Source organism: Bos javanicus, chromosome 26 (genome assembly GCF_032452875.1).
Source record: "Bos javanicus breed banteng chromosome 26, ARS-OSU_banteng_1.0, whole genome shotgun sequence".
Classification (NCBI taxonomy): Eukaryota; Metazoa; Chordata; class Mammalia; order Artiodactyla; family Bovidae; genus Bos; species Bos javanicus.
The window spans coordinates 35,908,119-35,929,721 of NC_083893.1; the positions used below are offsets into that span (position 1 = coordinate 35,908,119).

Sequence of the window (21,603 nt, forward strand, 5' to 3'; positions counted from 1 at the left end):
TTAAAATGAGGCCATTAGGGTGGCCCCTCACCCAGTCTGACTGGCATCCTTATACAAAACGGAAATTTGGACACACAGACTCCAGGGTGTGCACACACAGAGTAAGGACACAGCAAGAAGGAAAAGTATTTACAAGCCAAGGAGAGAAGCCTCCAGAGAAACCAAACCTGTTGACACCTTGACATTGGACTTCCAGCCTTCAACACTGTGGGAAAGACTGCATTGGCCAAAAAGTTTGTTCGGGTTCCCTACTCAATACATTTCTGTTGTCTTACCCGCTGAGTCTACGGTACTTTGTTAAGGCTGCCCCAGCAAATGAACAAAGGCATGACGCTGCACTCTGGGCGACAGGGTGATGTGCATACGCACCTACTAGGAAGCCTAGGCTCCGAGATGAAATTCCTGTGTTTTGGTACCCGTTTTACCCTGCAAGCTTCCATTTCCAATAGGCTTTGACTACACAGTTGAAAATGCATTCTGGCATGCTGGATTGTATGGCAGCCTTAACAGAGTCCTCCCCAATTCTGAACTCTGAATTCAAGCATTCTCCTGGATGAAGGGCTTTGGAAACGCTCTACAAGCAGTTATTTCCAAAAGCGTTTTTACAACAAAAGCCTATTTCCTCCCGGGGCTACCGTGGGTGGATTCTGGCACCTGAAGCCGTGAAGATTAAGTCCCAGGAGGTCACTGTCAGTCTCCACGCTGTGAGTAGCTGGGCCCATCACACAGGCCCTGGGGCCACTTGGCAGTCTGATCCCGAGCTCTGTCACCAGGCTGCTGGGGGGACCCAGGGGCCGCAGTGGGTGGGGGACCCTGAGGTTTCCTGCTTCTGCTAAGGGAAGACCACCCCCACCCCTCCAACTCCCCGCAGCTCATTTCTCCCAGGACATAAACTCCATCTGAGTAGGAGAGCATTCTGCAAAGGAAACTCCAGGTGCAGCAAAAATTTGGATTTTTTCTTTTTTTATGACACATGAAACAACAGTGGGTGCTAGAAAACACTGTGTATTACACAGAAATGACGGCAGCCTCACAGAAACCATAAACCAAGCGCCACAAATAACATACCGCACCAAGACTGTTTTCTTAAACAGAAGGCCCGGGAAATGGCACCCAGAAGTCACATTTATCTAGATTCAGCGCATGTGCTGAGGGCTCAGTGCTGATCCGTCTGGTACTGGCCTCATGATCCCAGTGGGTCCCAGCCCTTCCTAAAACTCCCCCAGCCTCAAAGTCCACGCAGGAGAAACCCAACTGCAGTTTGGTCTAAACACTTCTATCCAATCTGGTTGCAGAGTAAAAGTCTTTTGATGTGTCACTTATCTGGGATGCTGGCTGGGTGAAATTATCACTCAGAGGGGCTGAGGCCTCAGAGGAGGCCCGAAGGCCGCAGTCACCTGCGGGTCCCTGAATGATGAGAAGCAGGTCAAATACTTCTGTTAACACCGCTTAGGACTCTATCACGGGCCTCACTCTGAGGCGAGTGTGGCCTTGGGGGAGTTAAGTGTCACAAATTGGGCATGTGGTGGTCACAAGAGCCCCTTTTCGTTGCTCTTGCTGGCACAACTTAGAAAGATTTGGTCCAACGCACCCGTCTGCTCTTCCATCTCCTGATGTTCCTCACCACACACAAGAAACCCGAAAAGACTCTCACATACCGCCATCTCCCATATTAGCAGAAAGAGGGCTTTTGAAGCAGCCCTCATTTCCTGGTCGAGTGTGTATGCTCATTTGTGTCTGATTCTTTGCGACCCTGTGGACTGCAGATCGCCAGGCTCCTCTGTCTATGGGATTCTTCAGGCAGGAATACTGTATTCCAGGAATACAGGAATACTGAAGATCCTCCAGGGGGTCTTCCTGACCCAGGGATCGAACCTGAGTCTTCTGTGTCTCTCACACTGGCAGGTGGATTCTTTACCACTGAGCCGCCTGAGTGGTCCTCCACCAGGGGTGAGTATGTCCTGCTGGGGACATTTGCTAGGTGTGTGGGTCCACTTTTGGTTGTCACAGTTGGGGAAAGGGGCTCCTGGCATCTAGAAGGCAGAGGCCCGGGATGCTGCTCAACAACCTACCAGGCACAGGGCAACCCCCAAAACAGAGCATTACCAGGCCAACAGGTTAATAGGGCTGGAACTGAGTAAGCCTGACCTACAGAACTCTTCCATTCACAGCCAAGAGGTCACTGAACAGCCTTTACGGAAGTTTCCACGACTGAATTTTTAGCCAGTTGGTCAGAAAAGCAGGTGGCCTGGAGACCCCTGAAGTTTGGCTGGCATCTGAAGTGGGCAGTCTTGTTGGGACCGTGCGCTTAACCTGTAGCATCTGTGCTAACTCAGGGGGCTAGCGTTGGAATTGAGTTGTACCGCAGGACACCAGTTGGCATCAGAATAAGCATCATTACCTTTCTTTATGCTGGTTTATGAACCAGTCTGGCACCTCAATCTGCCAGATGTTCAACAAGAATTTAGGGACTGATTTAGTCTCTACTGAATGAAAAATGTTATCCAGAAACAAAAAGGTAAAATGTTCTGATTTACGTATCATATAGTATAGCCAGTTAAAAAGGCACAGAGGAGAAATAGGCTGCTGTTCAATTTCTCTTCTCCTGATCAAGCCTCTCTGTGTCTCAGGTCTATCATCTGAAAAACGGGAATCATAACAGTAGTAACCTCATCAAGTTACTATCAAAATTGAATGAGTTTATATACATACATATATATATATGCACACATACATATTGTTGTTCAGCTGCTCAGTCATGTCCGACTGTTTGTGACCCCATAGAATGCAGCATGCCAGGCTTCCTAGTCCTTTACCATCTCCTGGAGTTTGCTAAAACTCATGTCCATTGAATCAATGATTCCATCCAACTATGTCATCCTCAGTCACCCTCTTCTCCTCCTGCCCCCAATCTTTTCCAGCATCATATAGCATATAAATATATTTATGCAATGTGCTTAGAATAGTTCTTGACCCGCCGAGAGAACCATTTGCATATTTGCTTTATTAATACAAAACCATAAAAAGCAGAGGTGATGCAAGTTACCAAAGAAAATAGCTCTAGGATCTGTCATATGAATAGATTTTAATGTTTCCTAAAGTGGGGTTTGGGAACCACTTGCATATGGGACATTATTTAGTAGCATAAAAACATTTTTATTACTTTAATATATATAATGATTTTTTTAATATAGAGAGCTATTGCATTGACTCTGGTTTCACAAATGTTATTAACGGTATACCTATTAATAGACATTGAGTTTAAAGATAAATATTAGGCAAATAAGAGCGCTGGTGGAATGCAGAAACAGGAAAGACTGCAAACTCTTGGTCTTTGAGGCTAAGAGGCAGGGTTAGCTCTCAAACACTATCTTTTTAGCAAATAAGAGTGCTTCCTTTTTACCAGCGTGTCACCTCTTCCCAGTGTCAGCACTAGTTAAGGAGATGTGGCGACGGCCTAGGGCAGACAGTCCTACTCTGACACCCAGGCTGGACCAAGACCTGACTACTGTCATAGCTCCAAGTTCACAGCACCGAGAATCTGCTTTTAGGCAGTTCTCTCATGAGACTCCTGGGCATGGAGGGATGGAGCTTCAAACAGTTCTAATCCCAGGTCCTTTCTTTATTGCCTTGGGTTTCCTTTTCTTCTTGGCCGGCTGTCCATAGAATATTCCTTCCCTTCCCCTCCTTCCTTGGGACATCCTACAATGACCACATAGAGAAAGCAGCAGGGTATCATGAGGTTCAAACCCTTCTTACAAGTTAAGGAAGCAAAACCTAAAGGGCTCCATCTTTCCTCATCCATGTCCCCCTCACCCCCAGCCCAAACCAGAGAACAACCTTCCTGTATGGCTCCAAGATCCAGAGCTAAAGCTCATCAATCATGGTAACAGCGGCCACCTCCAAGTGCAGAGGGCTGGCTAGTCACGCTGAGCCCTCTGCATAGTGGCACTGGTTCTCTAATCCTCACAACAAACCCCAGAGGTGGGTGATAACTTACAGGAGACATTTAGAGACAGTAAGAAATATGCCCCAGGGCAGAGAGCAATGCGAAGTGACTAGGAATCTCACTCAAGTTCAACCAACTCCAAAGCTGGTGCTCCTCCCAGCAAAGCAACTCTTAGGCTGCCAACCACAGGCTGAAAAGGAGGCACCTGCAAGGCAGCTCTAACCACTGGCAAGCATGGCATGAGTCCAGGGGACAAGTCCGCCATGCAAGGGACTGAGTGTGGAATAAGCATCTCTCCCAGCAGTCAGCCTGTGCAAAACCCCACCACCCTGGCCTTGCTCTCCAGCGCCTCTTCTCCAGAAGATTAACGGGACGCCAAAGCACCCCATTGCTCTGCTAGCATAAATTGCAAGGAAAACATTTAGAATATTGATTAAGTGCTTCATGCTAGAAGATTTAAATTTACCTCCTGTATTTCCAGGATTAGCTGACATAATGGGGTCAGTCTGCTGGCACAAATGATTTACAGAACACCCACTGGCAGCTTTCCTTTTAAAACTCAACACTTAAAATTTTCACTGGTCACAGCCAGCAGAGTCCTGGGTATTTAGCAGGGTTGGATAATTGCCTTCTTGCCATATTGAGACTTTTGGGGTTTGGCCTGTCTGGGAAGAGCTTCAAAATCATTTCTGGTCTGGTCTGGCCCTATCCGGGCAGATGGACTTTGTTTAAGGTCTGATGAAGTATTGGGGCAATGGAAGGGTAAGGCATGCTGTTTTTCCAAGATGGAAGATCTTCTTTCAGATAGAGATTTTTGCAATATTCTAATATTCAATATTCAAACATTCTAATATGTATGAGTTAAAGAGGTTATATGCAGAGGTTAAAGACAGCCAAATTGCATCACCCCCTGCCCCTACTGGGCTTTCCTGGTGGCTCAGCTGGTAAAGAATCCACCTGCAATGTGGGAGACCTGGGTTTGATCCCTGGGTTGGGAAGATCCCCTGGAGAAGGGAATGGCTACCTGCTCCAGTATTTTGGCCTAGAGAATTCCATGGACTGTATAGTCCATGGGGTCACAAAGAGTTGGACATGACTGAGCGACTTTCATTTTCACTTTTCACTTTCCTGCCCCTACTACCAATCTGTAAATGTGCTACAGCAAACAAGGGGCTTCCCTGGTGGCTCAGTGGTAAAGAATCCGCCTGCCCATGCAGGAGACGTGGGTTAGATCCCTGGGTTGGGAAGATTCCCGGGGGAAGGAAATGGCAACCCCTCCAGGGTTCTTGCCTGAAAATCCCATGGACAGAGGAACCTGGGCTGCAGTCCATGGGTTTGCAAAGAGTTGAACACAACTTAATGACTAAACAACAACATTCAAGCGCCCAGCGTATTTCTATAAACTCCAAACTGTACTCGGCCAAGAGAAGGGACTGTGCTGAGCGGCCAGGCAGGTGCAGACCTAGCCTGAAATCAACTGAATCCAGGTGGTCTGCTCCAGAAAAAAAATGCCCACCTCAAAGTCTTTGCCCTCGTGGCCCACAGAGGGCCAGCACGGTCCGTCTCAGGGCTAGCACAGTCTGACTGACAAAGAAAATGACACGATTGTTGAAGTGGTGAAGGGACAGCCAGGCTTTGCATTGCTGACTTTAGGAATAAGCATTCTTGCAAAAATTATTCATTTAGACCCTGCTCACATCTCCTTTCTGATTGAAAAAGTTGCTTTTATGAATCCTCCCCTAGAATGCTGCCTTAAAAGTCCCACTAGGATGAGGGGAGGGGACTTAAACCCGAGATGCACAACTGCTGTCCCTCCATGTCTCACTCACAGATATGTTTTTCTGGTTCATAAAAACAAACTGACTTTGGATGTCACTAGCCGTGTTCCCAAGAGTCCCCACCAAGTGCCCACAACCACCTGACCTCCATCCTGCAGCTTTGGCTCTGAGGGTGTGTCCCCACCTATCAGATTTTCTTCTCTCAATCACACATCACATCTCCTTCCAAGAAAAGGGACATAAGCAGTGAAGATTTCTCAAGGATCCTCAGCACTAGTCCCAAGGCTATATCCCCCAGTCTGTACAGTCTTATTTGATCGTTGTAAGCTAGGGCCGAAAAAAAGGCTACTTTAAGAGGTTGTCACTTTAAGCCACCAGAGTTAAGTGATGTTCAACAATGCAAAGTAGAGATTTTTTTCTAACACCTACACTTCCAAAAGATATTTACTTTAAATAGGTGACAAGTACAGTCCATTTGATTTAAATATGCTGAGCTTTTTCCAGCTCTTAGGCCACTCAAATGCACAGAAGATGAAATAATTGGTAGGATTTTTAATGTTTCTTTATCATGTGACCACTTTGTACAAGTCAAAGGGATATGCCAACAATAGCACAGCCTGTGTCACGCTTGTTACTAATATGCCTGCCAATTAATCCTGACATGGGAGCTTGGCTGGTTACCCAAAACCTGGTATTTTATCACCTCAGGGGGTTAGCTCTTGGATGTTTCTATGACATTTTATACTAATAAATCAATTTTGCTTTTTTTTAAAGCTGAGCCTTTCATAGGAACTGCAGATGAGCCCTATGCACACCACACCCAAAGCTACTCTTTTCCTCAAACAGAATTGTGTTTGGTTTGTTGATAATTACACTTTGAAACCGACTTTTGAAAATGTTTATTCTTATTTCTTCCCTTCCAAGGGGGAAATCTATCTCAAATGTTAAGACAGAAACCCAAGTCCCTCCGAGTTTTCTCATATTATTGTATATTTAAAAATATTACAAGAGGGTGCTTCTCAAGGGAAGTGAACTTTAAAGCTGCCAAAGATAGTTGACTTTCTCCAAATCTGTTACCAATGGATCCCAAGCTGGTTTAAGTCAGTTCTATTCTGAGTAATGACACATGCACTGGGACAAACGCCATGCTAAGATATTTCTAGGACCCCCTGGCAAATGGTAATTTGTCTGAAGACAGCCAGGCAGGCAAAGGAAGGACAGATGGGAAGAATGAGTCTCCTGGGAGCCCTATGTTGAAGCAGGAGTCCTAAATCAACGCCAGGGACCACGTTCTCATGGGCTAAGTCCCATTTCTCATCAGTCACTCATCCCTCCCGATCCTCTGGCTTCCACTGATTCTTTCAACCATTCTTAATGTAGGTCATTTTAAAGAGATCATCAAGCTGCAAGAAGTTTCACTGGCAAACTTTGTCTTTCCTTTATACTCTCTCTCCTGGGATTTAGTCTTGAAACATCCCTGCCTAAAGCATGAGCTTTCTGTTTTTTCCATCATTCGAACTGCTGCCTTCAGGAAGCACTGGGACACATGGGTCTGTCAAATCCAGCTTCTCCTTTCCTTTTTTTCTATCCTCCCTACCCTGCTACAGCTTTATGGAGGTATAACTGACAAATAAAAATTGTATTGACTTCAGGCATACAACTTGATGTTTCAATATATGTGTATATTGGGGGCTTCCCTGGTGGCTCAGATGATAAAGAATCTGCCTGCAATGCAAAAGACCTAGGTATGATACTTGGGCCTGGAAGATCTCCTGGAGAAGGGAATGGCTACCCACTCCAGTATTCTTGCCTGGAGAATCACATGGGCAGAGAAGTTTGGTGGGCTACTGTCCATAGGGTCCCAAAGAGTCAGACACAAATGAGCAACTAACACTTTCACTTTCATACACTGTGAAAGGCTTACAGCAGTCAAGCTGAGTAACATATTATTACACACCTGACATAGTTAGCAGTTTTGGGCATGGGGCGGGGTAAGAACAACTAACATGTATTCTCTAAGCAATTTCAAGCATGTAATATGGCATTGCTAAGTACTGTTGCCATGCTATATATATCCAGATCTTGTTCATCTTGCATGTCTGAAAGTTTGTACCCTATAACCAGCATCTTCCCATTTTCCCCACTCTTAGCCCCTGGTAACCACCATTCTAGTCTCTGCTTTAAACAGTTCAACTTTTTTAGATTCCACATATAAATGAGATCATGAACCTAGAGGACATTATGCTAAGTGAAATAAGCCAGACACAGACAAATACTGCATGACCTCTTTTTCTATTTTTTACTTTTTCCTCTCTATCCAGTCCTAATTCAAAGAAAGAGCCCAGGTCATGGAGCAAGGTGAACGTGCACTGGCCTCGGAGTCAGACATCTTAGCCCCACCAGAGAATTACTGTGCGATCTCAGTTAAGTTCCTAGCATGTCCCTGCCTCAGTTGCCTCATTTGTAAAAGAGAAGTATGACTACCATACCTGACTGTGGGATGCTGTGAGGACTAAAAAGCACAATGCATGTGAAATGTTTCACAAAATGAAACTCACTCTACAACTGTTAGTGCTAACTCACACCACCGTTCCCCAGTGTAACACCCCAAGCAAAGCACAATGCCACCATCCATCTCTTGCAAAGGGACTAAATGGCCAGCTGACTTGGGATTAAGCATCACATGTGACATTCTGGAACATTTACTCTACCCCAGGCAATGAAAAATTACCACCATTTAATCCTCTCAATCTAGCAGCTAGGAAGTCTGACTCTTTGCAACCTCGTGGACTGCAGCTGGCCAGGTTCCTCTGTGCATGGGATTTCTCAGGCAAGAATACTGGAGTGGGTTACCATTTCCTTCTCCAAAGAAGTCCTAGCATTTTGTAGATGAGGAAGTGGAGGCTTGGAGAGGTCATAGCGTTGGTGAGGATGAGAGTGTGGGTCTGCACACACGCTTGACTGCAAAACCCAAGCCCTCACCCCTTGCCTCACATGTCCAAAAATGAGCTCTGATAGGGAGTTATCTTAGGAGGTAAGGTGAGGTTTCGTGGAACCCTTAAGAGCTCCCTATAAGTAAAATGCTGTTTAGCTCCCAGGTGGGTGGACTGTGCGTGTATCATCAGGAAGCGAGGTATAGCTGTCCCCCCGCTTCCTCTGTATTCCCCCGTCTTCACTGCCCCACTCTGCTGAGAAGTTAAATGGCAATCCTGAGAGAAACATCACGCTTTAATTGTACTTAGTCCCTCTGTTTATGAGGCAGAGTCCCTACCACTAATATAGGAGAAGGAAAGGCTATTTCTTGGGAATAGATCTCATGGATCCCCTGACGTTGTCAGGGAAACCCTGCCTTGGTATAGGGTTCCCCTTACAGGGGAGATGGTCGAGCAGATCTAGATGGAGGTAAATACTGATGGCCAGACCAAGCACCACACCCCAAAAAGCAGAGGACAGATGACCTGGTGGGGTGGGGGCGGGCAGGGAGATGCAGAGAAGAACACCTCCTCATGGCTGGCAGACTGCTCTCCCATGGGGAAAAACTGATTTCAAGGAGCTTCCAAAATGACTATTCTTCTGAGATGCCACCTATTCACAGAGTCTGAACTTCCAAAGACACTGACCAGCTGCATCTTGCCTACTATTTGTACATTCACAGAGGACAGAATTTCAGTTTTGAATGCCCACCTCCATGAAGTTTCCAGAACACCAAAGGAAGTTAATAAGCAGGCTGGACACTGCCTCTGCCGTCAAGCTCCATGTACTTAGACACGAGCAGAGAAGAACCTGTTTCTGCTGCAGCCAGAGCTTTGCCTCTTCCTGTGGTCAGGAACCACCTCTGGCCACTGTTATCACCTCATTATAACAGGGTCCTGTCCTCATCTGGCCACCAGTCTTTATTGATGCTGGAGTCTGAGCGGACCCGATAAGAACTGAAGGCTGACCTAGGAGGAAGCAGGACACTGAGGCTTGGCCACAGAGAAAGAAGAGACTGCTCTGTGGTGCTACATCTGCTTCTAGACACATCTCTAACCAGCTGGTGACTTGGTGCAAGCGGCTTCCCCTCCCTGAACTGCAGGGCTCTGCTGCAGGGTGGTTAGATGCCGCAGTATTCCCCAAGCCTCCTCCTACTTCTGGCATTTTATGCATGGTGCTTTGAAGATGGGGACAGCTCAGGAAATGCTTTAGAAGTATGAAGAACATCTGGTTGACCCTGGATGCCTTCCCACCCACCTTCTCCTTAGTCTTCTGTGTGAGTGCATTTGAGAGTGTGATGTTGGTAGGGACTCAGGAGGACGAGAACAGAAACATAGCTCAGCTGAATGGCAGGTGGGATATCTAAGAAGAAGAGGGCAGTGTTGGGGCGAGAAGATAGCAAGCAAAGCAGAAGGAGAAAAACTGCCCCCGGGACCTCACTGGTGGTCCAGTGATTATGAATCTGCCTTCCAATGCAGGGGACGCAGGTTTGATCCCTGACCCATTTCAGGAAATGAAAATCCCACATGCAGCAGGGCAACTCAGCCTGAGGACTGCACTAGAGAGAAGAACTAGCAAGGAGCCTGAGCACCACAACGAAGGATCCCATGTGCCACAACTAAGACCCAGCATAGCCAAATAAGTGAATAAATAGTGTAAAACAGAAAAAAAGAAAAACTGCCCCCATACTTTCTAGGGAACAGACGAGGCGGTGAGTCGAGAAGGTATTCGCAGAGAAGTTTCTGGTAAGTGTTCTGTTGAGGGGGATCTCAGTGGGGCCCCAGGCGGGGGTGGTGGAGAGGTGGGAGGACATGTTTCTGTGACAAGGCTGAAGGGACAGCACTGTGCTTGGCACATGTCCCTTCCCCTAGCATGGCAGGAGGTAGCAGTCGCCACGTGGTCAACACTGCTTCTCACATCCAGGAGGAACCGTGGAAAGAACACAAGCCTCTGGATTCCAGGGCCGGTTCCATGACTTGCCAGCTCTGTGGGCTCGAGCCGAAGTGTCCCCTCACTGAGCCCCACATCCTCTGATGAAAGAACAAGGTGGACAATGCTGCAGTAAGAGCACAATCATACCATCCCTCCCCCAGCCCCCAGGAGGGTAGTATCCGAGGAGGTGAGGTGTGTGGAAATCCTTGGCGAGGATATGAAGAGGTTCCCAAATAGCTGAATACTCATTATGATGAAAAAAATAAAAAGGCAGAATAGGCACTCTGCTTTGACTAAAGTCAGGAAATGACCATTCGTAGGTCACTGTGGTCCTGGCCCTTAGAGATCTGCCTCAACCCCAAATAAGCCTCTGGGCCATTTTCACTGGATTCTGTTCACGCGAGGGGCTTTCAGTGCAGTGTTTCACAGCAACTCAAACGACAGAGTATCTTCTTGTGCTTCCTGAAGAATGAAGCTGTCCAGGATGCTACATTTGCCTTAATACTTCACTAATAACACTGTCTCTGGTATAGCTTTAGACACAGTTAAATACTCCACATTGAGTCTAAATGCTAGTGATGGAGACAAAGCCAAGGGCTCCCAAGACAATCCTCTGAATGGGAGAAAATATTTGCCAAGTGATATGACTGATAAGGGATTAATATCCAGCACATATAAACAGTTCATACAACGTAACATCAAAGAAATAAACAACCCAATTAACAAATGGGTAGAAGAACTGAATACACATTTTTCCAAAGAGGAAATGCAGATAAAAACCACAAGGAGATATCAGCTCACACCTGTCAGCATGGCTATCATCAACAAGGACACGGACAACATGTGGAGGATGTGGGAAAAGGGGATTCTTGAGTACTGTTGCTGGAAATGTAAGTCGGTATGGCCACTGTGGAAAACAGTATGGGAGGTTTCTCAAAAAAAACTAAAGACAGAGCTATCACATGAGTCTGCAGTTCCACTCCTGGGTATATACACAAGGGAAACAAAATGCTAATTTGAAAAGATACCTGCACCCCAATGTTCACAGAAGCATTGTTTACAGTAGCCAAGACACGAAAGCAGACTAAGTGTCCATCAACAGATGAATGGATAAAGAAGATACACCCACACACAACGGACAACTACTCAGCCATTAAAAAGAATGGAACTTTGCCATTTGCAGCAACACGGATGACCCTGGAAGGCATTATACTAAGTGAAATAAGTCAGACAGAAGAAGACAAATACTGTATACCACTTATATGTGGAATCTAAAAGATACAATAAATTAGTGAATATAACAAAAACAAAGCAGACTCATGGACAGAAAGAATAAACTAGAGGTTACAAGTACAGAGAAGGGTTGGGGGTGGGCAATACAGGAGTGGGAGGCACAAACTGCTGGGTAGAAGATAGGTTCAAGGATGTATTATACAACACAGGGAATATAGACACTATTCTGTAATAGCTGTAAATGGAGAGTAACCTTTAACAGTTGTATAAAATTAAAAAAAATTCTTTTTAGAAAGCCAAGAGTTCCTTCTTCCTTTTCTGTATGCTGCTGCTTTGGACAGAACACTGAAAAGCATACTAAATAAACAAATAGCCAGCTCAAATCTACCACTTCGCAAACAGAAAGCTTAAGGATTCATCTGCCCAAGCCCCTCATTTTACTGCTTGGACCAAAGGCCCATGCCTCGTAAACGGCAGAGTTGGTCCCAGAGGCCATCTGTCTCCCCACTCTACAAGTACATCATGATCTTCACCTCTTGTGGTTAAAATGCACTTTTAAGATTTAAACCTGAGCAGCATTCTATCTCTTTCCAACCATCTCTCAACGCATTTCAGAAAACGAGTCTGCGTCCCCACCCAGAAGACCGAGCCGACGGAGAGTTCGGGCCTCTTCTCTTACCTGTAAGTTTGCACAAGGTGGTAAAACATGAGTGGGGATTTCATTCTCAGAGCCTGCTGGCCCCAGGGGCTTGTTCTTGACCCGGAAGGCTGTGGTGGTGGTGGCAGTGGTGGTCTGAACTGGGAGGGCTGGCTGCCACACAGTCACATCCGAGCCATTGCCAAAGGCTTGAATTGCATTTTCTGCAGTAAAACAGGAGGAAATCCAATTTCAAAGTCAAGCGGCAAATGTAACAGACAGGATACGTGAAGCCAGAGAGGCACACTAGAAATTCTGATGAGAGCACTGGACTTCTCTAAGCAAAACCCATCCATCCATCCACCCCCTACACACTGAGAGCCAGCCACGGGTCAGGTGCTCTAAATCAATTCACTCATTAAACCCTGAACTGGACACTTAGCTATGCTCTGTAAGTGCAACAAATATTTACCATGTCCCTCTTTAGGTACCAAGTACTGAATAAGATCCTTTCCCTGAAACATCCATCAGTCAAGTCTTTTGAAACGTGACTCAAAATAGCCTCAGATCTGCTATTTGGGATCATAATCACTGTTCCATCTTTCAAAAAAATGCTTGTGTCAAAATTTTATACTAAAGGCAAGCTAATTAGTAAGTACCACATCCCTAATTATGAGACTGGGGTGACTCAGTAGCATTCATACGAATTCAGCAGGCAGTGAAATCAAACAGCAAAAAAAAAAAAAGTGATCTGCTACCAAAGAGCACCTACTATGAGCTCGGCATTGCTCAAAGTATAAACACAACCGATTTCTTTAAAAGAAAAATATATCCCAAACCTCATCAATAATATATCATGAAAATGTAAGCAAGATTATTTTTTTCCTTTCTGCTCCCAGTCTTCTGAACAAAATCTGCATAATTAGGAAGGTGCAGCCCTGCTTAAATGAAAAGTTTAAAATGTAAAACTTTAAAAGCTTATTACAATTTCATGGGATTAGATTGTTTTTTATGGCAAGAGTAAATTGGTTGTGTGTTGTTCCCCTCCCCGAGATGAATAAAAAACAGGTTTTAATCAGGTCCTCAGGGATTTGGCCTGGATTTAGGAATTTTTTTTTATTTCATATTCATTGTATAAGAAATCAAACTCTTCCATTTGGGACCTGAATGTGCAAATTGTTAATATATGACTCTTAGCTGGCATTTTTCGATATACGAGACAGAATAATTTAAGCCTAATCTTCCTCTCAGAAGTGACATTTTGTTCTAAAATTGTTATCCTTGAAGTTCAGCAAATTGGAAGCTTGTTTTTGAAAACTTTACATTTTTTAGTCTGTAGGAAACAGCTTCAAATTAATATCAATGCTTCTTGAGCTCCCAGCTGGGTTACAGAGCTTAACGGGTGGGTGGAGGGTAAAGAAGGTGGTACTTGGGCAACCAGTTTCCTTCAATGACCCCGGACTACAACAATAAAACAAAACCTTCCTTTGTCCCGTTAAGGCACGTAGATTCAGGAGACCCACGTCATTTGTTGGAACTGTGATTTCCAGCATGTTTGCCTTGTCATTTGGGAAGACTGTCCACTTGCTCACTCAGTCATTCGGGTGTCAATGGAATACCTACTAAGTGCCAGGCACCGTTCTGTGCTGAGAATCAGCAGGGGACGAACGACACCAACACGACAGAAAAGTCCCTGTCCCCTTGGAGGCTATATTCTGGTTGAGGAGGCAAACAGAGAAAGTATACAATACACTCTTGCTGTTCAGTTGCTAAGTCATGTCTGACTCCTTGCGACCCTATGAACTGTAGCCTGCCAGGCTTCTCTGTCTATGTGGTTCTCCAGGTAAGACTACTGGAGTGGGTTGCCATTCCCTTCTTCAGGGGACCTTCCCTTCCCAGGGACTGAACTCGGGTCTCCTGCACTGCAGACAGGTTCTTTTACCCTCTGAGCCACCAGGGAAGCAACAGATTGGCGTCATGCTTGTGCTAGGGGAATTAGAGAGGTCTGGTTAATTCGAAGGGATGGGGAACTGGGTTATTACATTTGGGTTGAAACCTACAAATTCCAATTCCTTCTACCCTAGGGCCTGTTGCAAGAGGCTGAATTTAGTCTTTGTCTTTGGTAGGCTGTGCTCCATCTAATCAAAGTATAAATGGAACGACTATGAAAAATTCTGGCTGGCTTTGGTCCTCATTGAAGACCAAATGTGTTTATGTTTATTAAAAAATCATTAGCATTAAGATGCCATTCTTCCCTTCACCAAAATATTACTAAGCAGGGACCACTTTAATTTCTCTCTGAGGCAGTGGTTTTCCAGCCCAAGTGAGTATAATCTTTTTTTTCTCACACTGACCTCTGTTGTCATTGCTTTATCTTCATTAAAACCTGGATTCTGCCAGAAGAGTGTGCAGGACGTGAAAAAGAGGGTACACACACACACACACAAACACACACACACATGATTTATTTCAGTCAAGACCAAAGAAGAGGCTTAAGGTATAGTTCCACGATATAGTGCCCAATGTTATTCTGGCAAATGTCTCCACACTTTAGACTGGTTTGAAATTTCACTTCAGCATCCAAAAGCTTGTTTTCATTTTAAGATGATCAAAGCATTTGGTTATAGCCAAGTACCCACTGAGTGAATCTCTTAGATTTCTCTTTTCAACAAAAGAAACAATGAGGAGGTTTTTGAAGTATCACTTAATAGCTTTCCTGTGTACAAGCAGTAAAAAGTTTGCTAATTCTTTACAAATCAGTCAGAGTACCATGGAGAAATTGTCACCTAAGGGCACAGTGCTCAGAGGTAGGTGAACCTTGGCCCACGCTTCCCACTGGGAAGTTCTACCTGGTCCTTGATGTTCAGGCTTGTGTTTTTATCCACCAGCCCCTCAATCTCAGGCCTGATGCAGAAGCCCATGGGGTGCAGGGGCTGCAGAGGAAGGAACTGGGTGGGGCTTTGGATCCTATCTCTGGCGTGGCTGGTCTAGGTGAATACCAGCCGCTTATTCCACTGTGACATGGAGATACTATTAAGTGCATCTCCTAGGATTCTTGTGCAGGTTATAGTCAATGAGACAATGTATTGGGCTGGCTAAAAAGTTTGATCAAGTTTTCCCTAACATCTTACATGAAAACCCGAACAAGCTTTTTGGCCAACCGGATATAAGTTACACTCCTCCTAAAAGGGAGTTTGCACACAGAGGAGGCAGCCGATAAATGAATGGTGGCTGCTGCAAGACACGAATGAGGTATTCGGCTGGATCTTTGCCTGGGGCACACACATCTCGGTGGATAGGAGGGAGACCTGGCACAGTGCTTCGAAGTTCATTTGATGAGGCTCATCGTTCACACTCGTACATTTCTCTCTATCCCTCTTCCCCTGGGAAACGTGTTTCCAGATTGCCTAAAGGAGCCTGCAATAATAATGGTACTGTTTCCAAGCAGAAACCTCCCCCCGACTCCCACCCCCAGCTCATCTCATCTCCGGAGGTATTCGAAGCTCCTGGCTGCATCACCAGCCCATTCCACTCAAGAACTGCTGCTTCTCCTCTGAGCCAACCCTGAACATCCAGGGGTCTATTGACGTTAACATTCTAATTTTTCTCAGAGCCCTTGGAGGCCTACCCTCATCTAACTTGCCCGAGTCTTTCACATTGTGTATGCTGCCCAGGTTTTAAAAACCTCTGGAACTGATGTGGGGCTGGTTGCCAAGATCAACATTTCATCTGTGGGTGGAAGTGTTCCTCCCCACACGCTGTGCCCTTGGCTATTGAGTCTTTCGCTTCCTGGGGCCTCTGGACTCGCCACCTTGGCAGCACCCAGTTCATCACTTGCTCTGGTCCTGCTGCAACATGCAGTGTGGCTAAAAGGATCTGGATTCACCATGAGCGATCAGGGAAAAAAAAAAAGAGAGATACACACACACAGACGAGGCGGACATAGGAAACACAAAAGTACAGTTTGAACTTAGGGGAAAACGTTTGTGTGGCTGTTGTCTATTTTTTCAAACTCACTAAGACATGTGTTGTCCTTGAAGAAATTCAGAAATTTCAAGCATTCCTCCAGGTCGTTTCCGCTGTTGTTGCAGTCACACCAGGGGGCCACGCTGAGGCTACTGGAGTCTATGTAGTTGGGGGTCATGACTGTACCTAAAAGAGTAAAAACAAGGCGTTTTATTCTTGTGTGATGATATAAACTTTCCTATAGCCTGAAAAGAAACAAATGTTCCTCTGACTACGGATGCGCCGTGGATAACACCGTGGATAATTACAAACACTGTGTTTGCTGAGTGGGAAATTATGTTAAGCAGTGCATTTTCTCGGCAATTTATCTTGAGCACATAAAATAATTTACACATTTACTTAAAAAATTCTAACAGAACTCCTTGAGCTGCGCTTAGGGTATTTTTCTCCGCACAAATGGTATGGATGTCATGGAGCAGGAGAGAATTAACTTAGAATGCATGAATTGCAAAATCCCTTGCATTTTCTTGAAAACGTCATTAATCTTCACAAATAGATAGAGCTGGTTTTACATATCTTAAAAGGCCTTTTAGGACTTTGCCATCTACTTCCTTCGGAAGCAAATGGCTCCTTCAGAGTAACCCAGGGAAGCTTAGAAGCTTTCCTTATGGGTTACCCCACGTTCTAGATGTATTCAAGGACGCCTCTGCTCACTAGACTCTCAACAGATTTAAACAAGGTCTTCCAAGTTGTGATGGAATTGGAAACAAACAGTGGAAATTTCCTAAGCCAGTGGCTCCTCCAGTATTGTCTTAATAGTCCTCAAAAATCCTCAAAGAAATGCTGGGTGGTCTCTTGCCCACATCTTCCTGTGTATCCATTGTTCTTCTGATGAGTTCTGTATTGGTGCAAATAAACAATGCACTTACACTTAACACAACCCAAATGTCTTCTCCCAGGTGGCTCACACCAGGCAATGCCTACTCATGCCAAGAAGCCTTCTGTTTTTATATATTTATTGGAAGTAAGAAGTAATAGGCAGTCCAGTGAGCCACAGGATATATTTGGTTCAGAAACAGAAAAAAAAAAAAGAATTCTTTTTAAGCTCTTATGGATCAAGGAAATATCTTCTTTGCGGTACATTCCTTACTGACTTGAACTAAACAATGTCCCATTCTACCTTGGGAGGAAAACTTCGACCCACAGCAAAGAGAAGCTTGTACCTTTAGGTGAGAAAGAACAGGCACCCCCAACACTGAATGAAGAGGTTAGAGTATGTCTGCTAAGCACCCACTGTATGTCTGGCTCCAGAATGGATCTCTGACATTTGGAAAAGGTAGGAACTAGCTTTGTCTTCAGAGATCTTAGAACCCAATGACCAGAGTGGAGGGAAAGATCTGGACCCAAGAGAGAAATAAATTTTGGCTCACAGAATGCACTGTTTCAACTAGTTCTTCCCTTAAGTGATTTCATTATCCTCAGGTATGTAATAGTTTGTTGAGCTTGAACCCACATGGAGTTTTCAATGAGCATGTGCACCTCGAATGTGCAGACTAAGGTATTAACAGTGATTATATCTGCGAGTGGAGCTACAGATCTTTTAACACTGTGGGTTTTTCTGCATTTTAAAAAACTCTTTACAATGAACACAACTTAATTCATTGTTATTTCTTAAACATGTAATTCTATCATTGATAAATAATCCTTACTAGGGACTACTTTATTTAAGAGAAGGAAAATCTGAATGCAAATTTGGAGGAGTGACTTCCCTGGCCGCCCAGTGGTTAAGACTCCAGGCTTCCACTGCAGGGTGGTCATGGGTTTGATCCCTGGTCAGAGAACTAAGAAGCCGCATGCCAGTCCGGCCAGTCTCACAGCATGGCCAAATAAAAAAATAAATAAAAATGGAGGGCTGACTTAAGGAAGACAAGTTCATGGGACCTATCAGTGCAAATGGTCAGTCGCTGGTGAAAGGTATTACCCAAGACAGCACAGGTATCCTTGCAAATAAAATTGGGCTGAGTGTACAGCACCTGCATATCCCAGCATTCAGTATGGCCAGTGATTTTCCCGGTGACTCTTGCTGAAGACATGCTGGCGACAAAGACTTTGGTCTGTGCTGTCACTCTTGATAGGACGTTCTTCTGCCCAGGGACTAGTGTGATAGTGGCAGGAGCTGGCGCCCTGGCTGAGCCATCAGGCTTCTGACAACTGTGATTTCCCTCATCCTTCCCCAGCTTTCACTACGTGTTCCTTCTCACACGACAGTCGTGAGGGAGCCCTGCCTCCAAAGCTTCCCACAGCCCCGGTACCAGGAGCCTCATCCTTTTCTCCTGCTGCCCTGTTTATTTCTGGGCACGAACCTGCCTCACTCCTGTCCTCTCCCAACTCACCAGTGCCTTGCCTAATTGCACTGCTCTCCTGAATGCCAAGAACCTCAGGTTTTAAAAGACAGAACAAGACTACTTCTGCTATGTTTGTTCTCAGGGAAAAAATATTAGGGAAACCTCCCCCCGCCACCAGGAGCTGAATTACCCAGATTATTAATGGCAAGCAGAACACCAAGTCTTTAGGGATTTTCCTTCCAAAGGGCCATTTCAGGGAAACAGCCTTTCTGACTTCCCCAGACTGCATGACTTCCAAGCTCCCCCTCTCCAAAGTTATGTACTTCACTTGGTTTGACTTGCTCTCCTCCTCCATAACCATGCTTTCCCTGCTTACTTCTGTTCTGTGCAGTCAGTTCTTCAACTGAGATGCGTCCCCGGTCTTCACACTTGCTGCCTCCCTGCTCTTTAATAATCCCTGCCTTTGTGCATTCATTATTCTTTTACCCCACTTTTTTAGAGACAAGTCCTAAAGAACTGAACATCAAAACGCCAGCACAGAGGGTTCCGGGGAGATTTTTACAACCACAGAGGCTACAGGCTACAATGGAAGGACTCTGGGTATTTGTGAACCAGCATTTTCTCCCATCCCATGTCTCCCCATCTTACCAATAAGCCCCGAGTAGGCGAGGAGGCAGTCAGCGTAATTTTCCTTTAGACAGCTGCTGACAGACCTTGACTCTGGCTGGCAGTTGGTGAAAAAATCGGCCAGGCGAGATCTGCAACAGAAGAAAGTTGGGGGAGGGGGGAGGATGTGTTTCAAAATAGCCCAAGCTTCTGCACAGACATAATTTTTCCTTATTCCTTTCTCGATAGGCCTTTTTCAACATCCCCAAATACAGAGAGTGTAGACTCTTAAAAGGTTAGCATCTTCTCTTATATACAAGCCCCTGGCCATCCCCTCGCCCACCTGTGTCTGCTTCTTTGCAGAGAAGTCTTCAGGGCCTGCAACTGGAGAAATCTTGATGCTTTGAAGTTTCCCTTCAATATTTATTTCTGACTAGACTTATTTGCATCTTTAGGAAATATGCTTCTGCACACACTCACCGGAGATCCACAGTGGGAAAATATTTACTTTATACAGAAACATGTCCCTGGCGTCCAAATAGGATCCTACAGCCCATCTGCTCCCGTAATTCCTAGTGGCTTTAAAAATATGCGTATCTGGTCTTCTAAGTCATCTCTCATCTACCACCCCAGGGAGGGCAGTAGTATATTCCAGCCAAGGGATGCTGAGGGGGAAGTTCGCCTTTCCAGCACTGCAGGGAAAGGCAAAAGGAACCGGGTGACACTGGCTCAGGATGCGACTGGCTGTAGGGGGTCCCCTGGTCGAAGTGCAGCATCTGTCTGCAGTTCAGGAAGCCTCCACGGGCCAACACAGTCCACCCAGAAGCCCTGGGTGGTGGTGAAGTTGCCGAAGTACAAAGGGGCTGCAGACATCACTGGTCTGCAGAGGAAAGGGGCTCTTTGTGGCCAACCGGCTGTTTTTCAGTCTGAAGAGGATATTGTTGGAGAAATTCTAAATGAGAACTGGGCCATCTCTGAGGTCATCCGAGCAGACAACAGCTCTGTTTCTATGTGAGGAACACAACAGACTTCAAGAGAAGCTAAATTATCTGGCGATTACAGGAAACAATGGATGGCTGTCTTAGCTTCTTCTCTTTAGCACACTCGAGTTGGCAGCCAACATACCCAGGGCTGTTTTTACCTCTTTCCACCCAAGAAATTGTATTTACTTAGCATCTCTAATGGTATAAATAGGGTTGCCTGGGTGGGGCTGAGCAAGGTAGAATGTGTGGAGATCACAGGGGTTTGTAAAGGGTCTGTAGGAAGCATATTCTGGGCCCTTTTCCTACAATTTGAACTGGAAGAAGATTAAAAGGCCTGATGAAATGATCTGTGTGCACAGCACATTGGAAAGGCTGCACAGTGTTCCTATGGGATTGGTCTCTCCTTGAACCCATGTAAACAAGGCGTGTCTGAGCTTTCCTATCTGCGCCGATCTGTACACTCCGTATGTCGTGTGCCTGGTTCCATAACTGTGACTCCCCGGGGCAGGTGCTGGAGTTCTGTTTTATTTTCTTTGCACAGCACCTGACACTCCTCAGAATGCTTCCCAAGCGGGGCCATGTGGTGCAGTTAAGTGGCTTGGCAAAAATCCTCCAAATGAGGCTGGTGCATGCGTCTGTGTGTGTGTGTGTGTGCCCGCATCCCTCCCACAGTCTGAGCCTAGCTGGTGTTTTCTGACTCTAATTGAACACACCGAAGGGCGTAAAACCTGGCCATTTTCTGTAGCCTGGTTAAAGGATTTATCTTTCAGAAGAAATCCCTAAAGGTGACTCAGACTTACTCAACTGGCACCAATGGCATCCATCTTGGATCGAGTGTCAATTTCAGAAGAGTTTTCCTGGTCATGAAAGTTAATGATCTCATGGTACTGGGCTTCTAACTTTGCAGAGGCCAACTGTGTGGTTCAGGCAGCTGGGACTCCAGCTCTGCACACAAGCTGATCAGCTCCCTGACCTGGCAGCCCCGCGCTCCCAGCTGCCCCCCAGAGAGGGATGAAAGGTCGCACTGTCTCCAAGCCTCCTGCTTCTCGTAGTCTCTCGAGCAGACTATTAACTGAACAGCACCGTGACTCGGATTACTATCCTCCAGCGGGAGGCTAATGCCACCAGACTCATTTTGCTTAACAACCTCAGAATTGACTCACAATTGGACTCTGGAATGAAAGGCTAATTGAGTTAGTCT

General features: G+C 45.6%; 1 protein-coding gene across 4 annotated transcripts in view; it reads right to left on the reverse strand.

Moving 5' to 3' along the window:
• Nucleotides 1-21,603, reverse strand: part of GFRA1 (GDNF family receptor alpha 1) — a 230,996-nt gene that overhangs the window by 18,244 nt on the left and 191,149 nt on the right. For all 4 annotated transcript variants that reach the window (XM_061403584.1, XM_061403585.1, XM_061403586.1 and 1 more), the window contains 3 exons: nucleotides 19,462-19,571; nucleotides 16,520-16,654; nucleotides 12,545-12,726 (listed from right to left, as the gene is read on the reverse strand). In XM_061403584.1, the coding sequence (XP_061259568.1) occupies nucleotides 12,545-12,726; nucleotides 16,520-16,654; nucleotides 19,462-19,571 (427 nt within the window). The remainder of the gene's footprint in view (nucleotides 1-12,544; nucleotides 12,727-16,519; nucleotides 16,655-19,461; nucleotides 19,572-21,603) is intronic.